At 30.1% G+C, this 13,404-nt stretch overlaps 1 protein-coding gene across 2 annotated transcripts in view; it reads left to right on the top strand.

Annotated features, from left to right (window-relative positions):
- Positions 1-13,404, top strand: part of LOC111621538 (nucleosome-remodeling factor subunit BPTF-like) — a 63,797-nt gene that overhangs the window by 45,296 nt on the left and 5,097 nt on the right. Inside the window, exon 4 of one of the 2 annotated variants that reach the window (XM_023363697.1) lies at positions 266-313. The exons of the other annotated variant lie outside the window; for it this stretch is intronic. Within the exon in view, the coding sequence (XP_023219465.1) occupies positions 266-313 (48 nt within the window). The remainder of the gene's footprint in view (positions 1-265; positions 314-13,404) is intronic. 2 annotated transcript variants of the gene reach the window in all.

The following is a 13,404-nucleotide window of genomic DNA, read 5'->3' as shown; positions in this document are numbered from 1 at the left end:
AAAAACTAATTAATTTTATGTTAAAATTGATTTAAGAATAAACGTTTTCATCTGCATTAACTTTATAACTACATTATGCTTTGAAATTGTCTTTATTGACCGTTGTGATTTGTGTTAGCCAAGCAAAAGTTTTCTATGCAGTTTTTCTGAGTCTAATCTTCAATGATTTTTAATCATGATTTATAATAAGAAGAGTTTGTTATTGTGTTTTAAATTGAAAAGTAAAAATTTTACAGATTTTTTTAAAAAATATATTTATTTACAGTTCTGAGGCAATCAAGGACCTCCATTGCCCAAGCACCATGGAATAATAGTAATAGTAGTTTATTTACAATTCTAATAAATATTCTATGATTATGAATTTTTAGTCATTAATTATATATTTAGTTAAAATTTTGTGCATTGATTATTTTAATTTGTATTTTGTATGAGTTGAGTTTACCATTTTTTCATAAAATATTATATATTCTGAACAGGCTGAGTGTAAAACCGTTTTGTGTAGATTTTGCTATATTTTGGTTTTTATTTACAAATTTTCAGATAATAAACTTTCTTATTAAAAATATAAACATGTGATGTTACTACTGTATTATAATATTTTAAATATAAACTCAAGGCAGATTTAATAATGGGAAAATATTTTACAAAAACATTCATAAAAATATTTAATCTGATATTTCTGGTTATGTTTTTATTTACTATTTTTGATGAATATATTTCAGATATGTATTGTTAATGTTTGTTTTAGTGTTTTTTTCTATTTGAAGTCATATAGTTCGTTGATAGTCTAGAGAAAATTTGATTTACATGACCTAATTTTACATTAGTGTAGAACAAAAACATGTAAGAGTTTGCTTAATAAGATTATTCATGTATTTAATTTGTTTTTAACACATTAAGCACCACAATAGTGGGTCTTAAAATATCATCCTGGGCTATGTTCCCCTTTATTTTCTTTTCTTTTGAACGAAATTGCACAAATATGATGGTTATTTAATATAATTTTATTTGCATTGTTTAAAACATTTTTTTCTCGATTTTTAGGTATGTTGCAGAATTGCAACATATGACCTGAATGATTTTTTTCTTATCATGTTATGCCATTTTGTATGCTTATCATCTTTTGAATTCGACAAAATTACATTCAAGATTGCATAAATGGACCAACACAAATCCAAGAGAATCAGAATAATCACTGAAATAATATACCTACAGTTTTTTTTTTACTGAGAGAAAATGAAATTTGTTTCTTAAATATTTGTTGTTTGTATTTTATATTTTTACAATATTTACTTATTCACATTCATTGTACAAGGAAAATATTGGAAAAGGCAAATTTTGCTTATTTTTCATATTTTATGGGAGAAAAAATTAAATTCCTATTAATATAATATTCTATTATAAAAAATTTACTGGGCCAAGTGCAATTTCTATTTCCACAGGCCATGCTTTAACTATTTCCTTTAACTAGCATTTTGCTCCAAAGTAACACAACTCAGATTTCAATGTATAGTATGTGTTGTAGAAATGCAACACACAGCTTGAGTGAATTGCTGGGTGTGTTGCATATTTACATAACATGGCATTTAATGTGCTATGTTTTGTATATAACTAATTTATATATTATCTTTATTCATTAATATTAAACATTTATACAATATATACTAATTGATTTATAATTTTTATTTTCTACATATCCACAAGTTTCCAGAATGTGTTTTTGAATTCTGCCACATGAGAGTATATGTCTTGGCAGCCATTAAGATACTGCTAGTTGTTAGTGTAGGTCTGCAGTTTTTAGTTTTTCATTGGTGACGTGCCTTATAAAACCAGTTCAGGTATATATTGTGCAATGGTTGGCTGCCATAATGGCCAGAATGTTCTTTGTAAGTGGTTTGAAGCTGTATGTAATGTACACAAAAACATGATGCATCAAGATTGTCTATGTATTCAACCATTCCAGTTACATTCATTTTCACATGATGAAAATTTAAGAACAGAATGGGTAACTAGTTATGCATGTATTGTATATCCAGCTAGATAAATAACTTTGCCATCATACAATGCACAAGTCCATATAGAATGATTATTTGTAGATAGGGTTTGTAATGGCTCTACATTTGTCTTAAGGACACAGTATTTTGTGACAATTTATTAATTAAAATTTCACCTGCTTTACCACTTGAAAAATAATTATGAGTTAAGACTACTATAATTAAGCATTTGGTAATCATAAGCTTTACTTTTAATAAGATATTCAAATATAGCTGGATATTTCAACAGTGGCATTCTGTCATGTTGTTATTGCATGATTTTATAGTATTATTCGATGAAAATAAATCTATATATATATATAAATGGACATGTGTGTCCCTATATTTCACTTTTCAGCCAAAACTACACATCGCACGTGAATGGTGTTTGTATGTGGTAGTAGCCGCAAGTCTCCATTTGTGCACTATGGTGGTTGTGTCTCGATAGCTATAAGGGTGCAGGAGATATGGGGGCTTAAAGTGGTTGACTTCAAAGATTTTCTATTTCGATTTTAAAAATGCTCGAGCCGTTTTTAAATTCAAAATTTGTATTCAAATTCAAATTTGTATTCGAATTGGTTTGATTATAGAACGATTGTAAACGTTCCAGAAAATTGATCAAATTGAAAATAGTTCATTTGACTGGACGTAAAAAATTCTCTAATTAGTCTGGAAACGGGGGACTTAATTCTTGCATTCTGTGCTATACGGGTGTAGGAGATATGGGGTTGAAAGTGGTTGACTTCAAAGATGTGTAACAATGGAAGTGTCAACAATAGAAGTGTTAACAGTGGAAGTGTTAAGAATGGAAATGTTAACAATGGAAGTGTTGAGTAACAATGGAAGTGTTGAGTAACAAAGGAAGTGTTAATATAAAGCGGCATGCAATATTTACAGGCGGTTTTTGCGGGAAATCGAACATATTTTTAGACTCGTGTAAAAATTCTATAATTAGTTTGGAAATGGGGGACCTAATTCTTGCATTCTGTGAAAATGGGTAAGATTGGCTATAATGTAATTATCTTAATCTTCACTATCGTTACTTTTTGCCCAGCAAAGCTGGTCCTTGCAGCTAGATTCTAGATTACTTAGAAAAACAGTCTTTTATATATAAAAAAAAACTTACTTACAAATAAAAATATTACATACAAATAAAAACCCAGCGAAGCAGGTCCTTGCAGCTAGTTATAAAATAAAGTTTGTAGAAGAAACTATGCAAAAATCCAAAAACTTTGAATTAGACTTAATTCTATGATATTCTGTAAATATTTTAGACTATTTTGAGTTAAATGGCAATATAAATATTTTTTGATAGTTAATAACTGTAGAATATATAAAAAATTATAGAAGCCAATTTTGCCAATTAAAATTGACAAAAAAATAATAAAAAATAAGATTCAAGTTCTCTTAATTTTACATTAAATTTTTATCAGTTTTAAAAGATATTTCCTCATGATGCATGTAATATGCTTTTTTTTTCTTTACATTAGAAAAAATTTAAACTTGTGTAAAAAAACAATTGAAAATACTCTCTTTATAATTTAAAATATAAAAATCCTTACAATTACTAACAAAGTTAAAATGAATTTTTATTAGTAGTTTCAAAATCAATTATATTCTCAATTCTATAGTTCTGCAGTTCAGTAATTTTTGCAGTATCTTAATGGCAGCACAACAGTGGCACTACACTATTGGAAAATACATGAACTTTCTCTGGAAACTTGTGGATACATAGGACCCAGCTATTTGTGGCTTGTCATACATGGGTTTAGGTTTACTCTATTGGCAATCCAGGAAAAAATGGAAAATTTATTTTAAAAAATCTTAACTGTGCACTAAATCCATGCCATTTTTTAAGATGCTTGAAGTTAAGCATTACTGTGACTTATTTTTTTGTTTTGCTCTAAGCACTTGAACTTGTGTCAGTCTTTTTCTGAAGCACTTGCTGGTCCAGTGATATCCATGTGATATTAGTATTGCTCTTTGTTTCATTTATGCTAATTACTTTGCAAATATGACTCCAAACTGCAAGGATAGGGATGCAGGTAGCTCTAATAAGCCAAAGAAAAGCCATAAAGTTTCTACCTAATTTAGAGAAAAAATAAAAATTAGATTTAGTGAGAAAAGAAGTGTTTTTGAATACTTTTAAAAAGTTTTATATAATTTTTGATATCATGCAATTAATTTTTGATGTAGTGTTTAGTTATCACACATTTAAAAAAAAAAGTAACACAAGTATGCTAGTATAGGAAATACTTAATAACAGGATTTGCTATTTTATGCAAATTTCTATTTATATAAAGGTTTGTGTTAAAGGAAGTAAGAATGCCTGTCTGAGTAAGGGAGCTATGGCCACGTTAATGTACTGTTGTGACTGATGGGCCGTGACTGGTATTATGGGGGCATATTGCCAAATTTGTGGTAGATGGAAAACTCCAAACCCTCCTGGGATTTATGGATGTTCAGGTCCAAAAAATGTGATTTTTCCCAATTTCTTTTTTCCAGGTGAAGTTTATGGAGGAGTACACATTTGATAGGTGATGTTCTTATTTTGTGATCTGGAAGGAGTCCTCCGTATCTTACCATGCCAAAAGAACGTTGTCCACATACCTTAAATATACTAAGGGTGAGCCATGGTGAGGGGGAATTTAAAGACCCTGTGTTCAATATGTCTCATGACAAGTTCTGTTAACACAGTTGACAGTGGTGAGCCCATCGGCACCCCCTGCTTTTGAAGGTAAATCCTTCCATTGAAGCGGAAATAATTGTGCTCTGTAATGAAGAGTAATGCTTCTCGAACTTCTAAAACCTGCTGCGCATGAAGCCCTCTTTGATGAGTAAAGCATTGGCGAACTTCACTGCCTCGTAGGGCAGTACCGAAGGAAATAACACAACAACATCCATTTTATAGAAGGTGTAGGTATCCAGAGACAAGCTACCCAGCGTGGTGCATAATGTTGCCTTAGCCATGACAGAGGAGGTTGTGACTTGGGAGGAGGAAGGAAGAAGCCTACCTAGCAGCTTAGCAAGCACTTTTTCAAGGAAGTAGGTGGAGTGGGAGCTCTTATTGACTAAAGGCCTGGCTGTTAAGGCCAGCCCGCTTTGTGTGTTTTGGCTTCAACGAAAAGCCTGGAGCAGGCAACATTAGATGCGGGTCCAGGCGTCCTGAAAGAATGGAAGTAATGTCTTGGAGAGTGACTATCTTCTTTGTTTTTCTTAACATAGATGGGGTTGGGTCTTCCTGTAAGATGACAGCGCGCAACTGTTGAGAAAGTTTGTTGCCCTGTGTAAGAAGTCTTCTTCCCTGCATAGGACAAACTTGTCTTTGTTCAAAATTAGAAGCCTCATGCCAGATTTTGATAAGTAATGCCTTACTTGAGTGGTCAAAAGGACATATTTTAGCACAAGTGAAGGTTTGTCTCACTGAGGCAAGCATTGAGATGATTGAGAGCTCCATTTGTGGAAATCTAGTTGCCATCTGGCAGCACTTGAGCGCTGCAAGAGTCGCCAGAACTGCTTCAGCAGCACTCATATCTTGTGGTGGAGGGATATACCTGGGCCCCATTGCAGCATCTTGGAAATTTGAGACGGAACAGTCTCCCTTGTGTAATTGTGAAACTGGATTGGCTGCGTCAGATTTTGCTTGTGTGCTGCACCAAAGAGCCACCTGAATTTCTTGTTTAGTCTAGCTCTTTCATCTCAGGCAAATCTTGATGCAATACTGTGAAGCATTTCAAGTTGGTCGTAGAGTGAGGTTGGGTCACACAGGTTTTGGCAAATTGTAGGTGGGCAACATATAACTTTAGTTCAACCTCGGCCAAAGACTTGCATTTCACCTTAATTAATTTCAGGAGGAGAGATTTTTCCATTTGTTTCAGAACACCTCGTAGACACAAAGGAAAAGCCTTGTAGTTGATGGTGATGCACTTAGGAACTATATTGTGCACTCTACACTTGAGCAGAAAGATTAATTGAGCATACAGCTTATGCCATAGTTTTTGCAGATTTAACATAGAAAAGAAGAACATCTGATTTCTGGTATTCATCCTGTTATGTATACTAAATACTTAGATTGGACATCATGCCAGCAATTGTATTAACTCAATTAAAGACTTCAGATAAGGAGGCATTAAATAAATTAAAAGAAACACTTTATTTCTGCAAGCGCTTTCGATGTAATTATGCACGTCGTCCTCAGGCAGTTTGAATAACAAAAAGATTTCGAATGAAATATTTAAATTTAAACAGTAACGACATTAGCCGTTTTGTAGCTTAACTTTTAAGAATAAGTAAATTTTTAATTAAAAGTTTTTGCAAACACGTAAAACTGATGCACATGCACCTTAACATACATAATCGTGTATATAAAGGGTTTTTAAACATACTAGTCACATGCAGTGGTGCGCTACTGTAATTTAAAGGCAACTAAATATAACAGATGTATACAGTTTATGTATATTATGTTAATTATTAATATTAATTATTTCATATTATATAAAATCTCAATATTTGATCATCATCATATATTACTTCATATTCAAAAATAATCAAATAATTGGGCATAGTTTACTTAAAATGTGTATCTATGCAATTTTAAATACAGTAGTCCCTTGTTATATCACGCCTTGTTATATTGCGGATTCAGATATATATCATGCTTGTTTTTGGTTCCTAAATTTTAGAAGTAGGTTAGTCAATAAATTTTAAATTACCAATTGCCATTGACTTTCTTTTTGCAACAAAATATGGTATTTTATTCCTACCACCTTCCTTAAAAGTAACACTGCAGGTGAAACAATAAATTAGTCAAGATCTAAATATCTAAATAAGCAAAACAGGTGGACAGATAAATTATCATTAATGTTTCCTTTTGATATTAAAAGTTGTTTATTTATTGGTACTGTCTCCTCAATTACTAGTTTCTGTGAATTTGAAATTTCACATCCCTATGTGAATTGATTATACCATCAATTCACATAGGGATGTGAAATTTCAAATTTACCTTGTAATATGTAAGGAAAAGATTTCTTTATTTCTGAATAGAAAGCTCTAAAATTTTTATACAGTAATAAGTTTATTTTGCTTTTTACAGAATTTTTACTCTGTAATTTTATAAGTTTTCATGTTCTACTATATGTTCAATATTTATTTTTAAAATTTTCAAATACTGAATTTATAATTTTTATTGAAAAATATAAATTATGTGAATTTTTAATAAGCAATTTATTATGAAATATAGTACTATGTAATAAAATTGCAAATGATAGTTTTTTATATCAACAGCATTTGTCTTTAAATATTGTTGTTAAAGAAACAATAATACTAAATAGGTGTTCATGGTTTTAATGTTTATGTAAACATCAATTAATACAATACAACCACGAATAAAAGCATTGGCAAAATAATCTTATTTTATATTAGAAACACTTTATGAAAGAATAGAGATGTTCTATTTAAAAAATTTTTTTAACAAATTAGAACTACTATAAAACATTGGATATAGGCTATCCTATAAGCCACAAATGCAAAAGCTAAAAAAGAAATATTGACTTTTACATGGATAAGATAGTCTCATATATAGGACATGGCCTATAGCCAAAGTTTTAGGATGCAAGTTCAGATTTTTTTATTTTATTTTTTATTTGAAGTTTTAGTCCCTTTTCTGCTCAGAGAGCACTAAAAGGCCAGATAGTGTTATGTATTAATATTAGAAGAGTGTATTGATTAATTGGTTTGTAGGTATCCCAGTGTGGGCTCATAAATGTCCCTAGAAGGACTCATAAGAAATAATGTAGTCCCTGTTGAGGGCTCATATTATTATGTGTATGTTATGTTTCAAACTTTATTCTGCATGTTATGTTTATATGCTTGTGTTATTTTAATTTACTATTGTCATGTATCACATAAGAAGAAATATAGATTGATAGGAAAGTTTGCAGATTACAAGGTCTAATTAACCAAACCTAATGAAAATTTCTGGATTACTCAAGGTTACTGAGGAAAAAAAGGCAGCAGTGAGCAATTAATTGATAATAATATCCAGCAAAATTGAAATAGTAATTTAGAAGGGAATACTACAACACCCCACAGGAGTAGTATAGCAAGTAATGCAAGTCCAGATTAAAAACTAATAGTTTCTTATTGTTTAATTTGGAACAGCATCAGGAATAACATTATTTATGTATTATTCATTTTTAATGTTAATTTAATAATTTAAAATTTAAGTAGTAATGTTTTTCCAATGAAATGATTGTTTACTCTTTACTCCAATTATTGAAGAACAAATTGTCACTGACAATTAATTGGTGGAGGAGCTGATTAGTATGATTAATGATTAGCAAATGATTCATTGGTGCATCTCCACTATTCTCATTATTTCTCACTTATTCTGTCATTGTGCATAATACGGCATTTTTATGATTCAAAGCTGTCACTGTTTGAGAACTTAAATTGTGCTGAGGATGACCTTTCTCTTGCCATTGCACGGAACTTATATTATCATATCAAACACTACCTTTGTTCCAAAATTTTTCAAAATAAATGGGGACATAAGTATAGTGTACACTTGTGAGTGGAGCAAATTGTATGGTAGAAACTTGCCTTCTATGACATTGCCTCCTAAACTTAGTAAATAAACTAAAACAAAATATTGTAGTTTTATAACACTAAATTTTTTACTTGAAGTTGATTTTAACAATTTATTTAAGTTATTTTTGTTTATTTTGATGGTCATGTTTGCAGGACTATCATATTTATATGGGAAAGTGTTCTTTTGAAAAGAATTGGCTACTGAAATATGATGGCAAAAACTACAAGATTGGATAGTTGGCAAAGAAACATGGTAAGGTTGAAGTGTTCTGTAAAGCAAGTGCCATAGTGAAGTCTATCAGACTTAAGGGTTTCCAGGTGCTCAGCCAGCTTGCCAATATATCTAAACATTAAGAGTTTAGCTGGACGATATTATTACTGTAACAATTAGCTTCACTTATAGATCTGCCCATGCTGCTAGTGCATAGATTCCTCCAGGTTATGTACAGTACATGATGCAGAAAAATGTTCCAAATCTTCCAACTTGCCAATAGTGCCTTCAACAATTAGGTTGTATGATGTATGAACTAATGCATCATCTTCTGAACTGATTTGTACTTTGAAAGTAATTGTAGTCAAATTTTAAAATTCAATGCGATTTTAATTTTCAAATGTTTTTTGTTATCTTAAATGATCATCATCTTGACAAAAATAAACAAATTTCAATATAAAAAGAAGAATGAAAGCTGGAATGTTCTCTGGAATAAGTTGATTTTGAATATTAACTTTAAAATTGAATTGCATTTTAAAGATTTGAGTAGTAGTACTGTAGTTTATGACAGATGCACTTTTCAGAGGAGTGTAGTCAATTTTTCAGCACTTTCACATGAAGGAATTTTTTTGACATGTTCTATAAAATATTTCCAGGATTGTTTCCTGAAATTTACTCAGTGAGGCAAAGGAAATTTTTACTACATTGTGATAAATTCCTTGGCTTCCTGTTTCAGAAAACAATTACAAAATGACTGTGTAGATGCATATTATACATTGTACTGTGATGAGATTATAAATACTGCTGGCTCAAAGGGACTGAAAACATTATATGATAGGTCTGACAAACAAGTTGTCATTGTATTGAAATATTTTGAGATATTTTTTAATTAAAATTAATGGATCATGCTACAGGAGATGAGATAGTCATAAAAGTTAAACATAAGAAGGTTCATCAGGTTATGAATGAAGAGGTGACTGCATTTTGTCAGAAGAAATTTGTGAATGTTGAATTTTTCAATGTACATATTCTTCACAAAAGGTCTTTTAAAGCTTTGTGAATATGGGTTTGATCTAATACTGTCAATACACAATTTTTTTTTATCAGCAAGATAATAAGATTTTTCTGAAATTCAAGCTGTAAGTTGTCCAAGTTACATTTCATTAAGTATTAGCCAATATGGTGGTTGACTATTGAAGATGAGCTGGGTGACTTGTTCAAAAATGGAAAGTCCTCATATATTACTTTTTCACTATAATTCAAAATAAAAAAAGCTAGGCCTCATGATTTTTTTCCACCATAGAGTTGCATACACTTAAAAAAGCAGAGTTATACTTTACTTACATTTACAAATATTCTTTATTGGAAAATTTTCTTCTAAAAAAAATGTTATTTATGGAAGTGATGCTCAAGGAGAACTAACAGATCTGAGTGAATGAAATAATTAGAATCCTTAAAGAAGTTTTATCTTGCAGCTTGCCAGCATATATTTGAAAATGTCTTATTATTTGGACATTTACTTCAGAATTTATTTTTCTTTCAAACTGCTGAAAGAAAGCCTAAAAGAAGTTGTAGTGATATTATTAAAATTGCCACTGCTCTGCCCTTTAACATAAACACAGATACCAGCTGATGAATGAAGCATCTACAGCTTGAAGAAGATTGAAAATCTCAGAGAAAAGAGGGAATAGCTATTGATATTTACTGGAGTTAGTATATTTCAAACTTTTTCTTATTAGTGAATTAAAGTTTCTGACACGCTCCATAGTAGTAAAGGTTTCTTTAACATTAGTGCATGGAAATGCAGGTATCAAGAGGAATTTCTTTGTTTTCAGTAAGTATTTAACAAGTGATTGATCTTGTGTGCCAGAAAAAACTATAAATGCTTTAATGATTATCAAAGATACCTCGAAATTGTACAGAAACAATTCTGCTTTCAACAATTTGCAAAATATTGCTCTCTGTAGCTTGAGCAGTGTATTCAAACTATAAAATCTATTTTGATGAGAAGAAATAATATGAAGATGAACAGAGGAAGAGAGATGATGAGGTAAAAGAACAGCAAATTGAACAGTTGAAATTATGAACTCAAATTCAACAAACAAAAAAAACCTTAAAAAGGATGACAAAATAGCAGGGGAGAAAATGAGGAGAAAAAGCACATAACTTCTGAAAATTGAATATTAGAATTGGCAACTGTGATAGGCTCAAGAAAGCATTGGAAAGACAGATTTTGACAAAACTCAAATTTAACAAACAAAAAAAAACCTTAAAAAGGATGACAAAATAGCAGGGGAGAAAATGAGGAGAAAAAGCACATAACTTCTGAAAATTGAATATTAGAATTGGCAACTGTGATAGGCTCAAGAAAGCATTGGAAAGACAGATTTTGACAAAATGGAATTGACTCAATTTTGACAGGATGACAGAATATATGGATAAAGGAATCTCAGGGAAAGACAACTGAAGACCTTGAGAAAGCTGTAAAGGAGTGGAAATCATCTTTGATTGCTTCATACATGGCTAAAAAAATACCAAATACTTAATTTTTGATTTATATAGGAATTTCATTAAAAAACTATTTTAAATAAAAAGTAATCATGAAATCTGCATGGTAAGTAATCTTTTCTAATAAATTTTTTTTTGTTTAATAATCTTTTCTAATTGATGATACACTGCAGTAACAGTTGCAAAGGAAATATTTTTATTCTGCAGAATTTTTATTAAAAAAAAATAAATAAAAATTATTATAATAATATATTATTATTATAATAATAATCTTTATTAGCATAAAGGGAAGTGTCCCTGTTGCAGGGGGCCATACAATGGGATATTATAAATTTTTAGTAATATTTACATAATATACAGGATATCAGTATCAAACAATTTGATAGTTATAATAATATTATTTACATTAACAGTCAGATGTACAATGTTGGTAATATTTAATATACTGGCTCAGATTTACAACATTTTTGTGATTTCAATGAAAAAGTTATACAGACTGTAGAGATCTTTTTTATTCAGTTCAGACTGTTTAAAATATTTCTATAATCTTGAGATGAGTCGTTTTGGAGTATTCGGGAGATGTTAAAAGATTCACGTATCCCTGAAAGACGTTGACATTTTTGGAGTATAATCATTCATTATTTGAATTATTTGTTTATATATTATATCAAAATTTAGGTTAGTTATTTCTGGAATATTGCTGAATCTGGTTTCGATTTCATTAACATAATTCGACATTTTGTAATAAATTCTAGTAATCTTGTTATTTTCATTGTTAAGAACACTGAATTATAAAATTAATCAAATATAATCCAAGTTTCGGTTATACCTATTGTTTCTGAAACATAATTTAATTGAAAGTAATTTGTTGATAGAAATTTATTCTTTAAGCCTTGACTATTCCAATTTAAAACTGTAGTCGGATGTATATTTTTAATAGTTTTTTCTTGGTGAGTTTTATTTTATTGTAAATATCAACTTGATGATTCTGGTGAAGCAGAGAAAGGCTGAAAGGTATCCACGTAGACTAATTTTCCTGTATTAATACTAAAAGTTAATTTATTGCAGTCTATTAGCAAATTGTCGTTACGTAGTTTAACTGATTGGTTTTGGTTTCTTAATTCATAATATATTGGCAATAAGTGTTTTCTTCTTTTACGTGTTTCTTTAGTAAGATCAGGTGCTATCTGTATATTACCCCAGTCTTCCATTAATTTACGTTGTTTCTTTGATATGAAAGCATTATATATTTGATCACGGGTCTGTTTCGTACTAAGTGATAGTTTTATAATCTGGTTGGTTGATTTGGTTATTTGAATTATATCTAGGATATCCTCCTGAGTTACATTATTTAGGTTTAATGTTAAGTTGATGAATTTAAGAATTTCTGGTTTGGAAGTGCTTTTTGACGAAGGATAGTTGTATAATACTATATTATTATAATGACAGTCATTAATTAGAGTATCCATTTTATACTGTATCAGTTCCTTTTCAGATTTTAAATTGTCAATTTGAATTTTTAGATTATCTATTGAACTTTCCATTTTTTCAAATTGAATTTTATTTTCCCGTATAGTACCATGAATTAAATTCAGTTCTTCTTTTATATATTCCATTTGTGCAGATAGTTTATCATTAGAAGTATTAATCAATTCAGATATCCTATTCCATAGATCTGCTGTTAAAGTGTCATTCGAGCTTATTGGAGTAGATGAATTAATTACATTGGACTCACCTGAAAAGCTTTGTAGATTTTGTTTAGATATATCCGTATGTGAACCATTGTTTGCCGTAGACGATTCCTGTAATTCTTTATCCATTGATAAGTTGTAGTCCGTTATAAGCTTGAAATTAGATGTACCTGGTTGCGTCTTTTTGCTTTCCGGTTTGCTTCTATTAGTTGACGGTCTACCACATTTTTTTGGTGAACGTTGCATACTTATTAATTATTAATTTCTTCGAACTTGGTTATTTCTTATTAGTATTAAACACTTTTGGTTAATTCAGATAATAAAATTGAAAAAATACACTAAATTCTAGATTTACGTCGAGGTGTAAAAACAA

The sequence above is a fragment of the Centruroides sculpturatus genome, unplaced genomic scaffold, assembly GCF_000671375.1.
Source record: "Centruroides sculpturatus isolate CEXI.00-Female unplaced genomic scaffold, Cexi_2.0 scaffold272, whole genome shotgun sequence".
Lineage (NCBI taxonomy): Eukaryota > Metazoa > Arthropoda > Arachnida > Scorpiones > Buthidae > Centruroides > Centruroides sculpturatus.
Note: the sequence above shows the minus strand (reverse complement) of the source record. Positions and strands in the feature narration are given on the sequence as shown.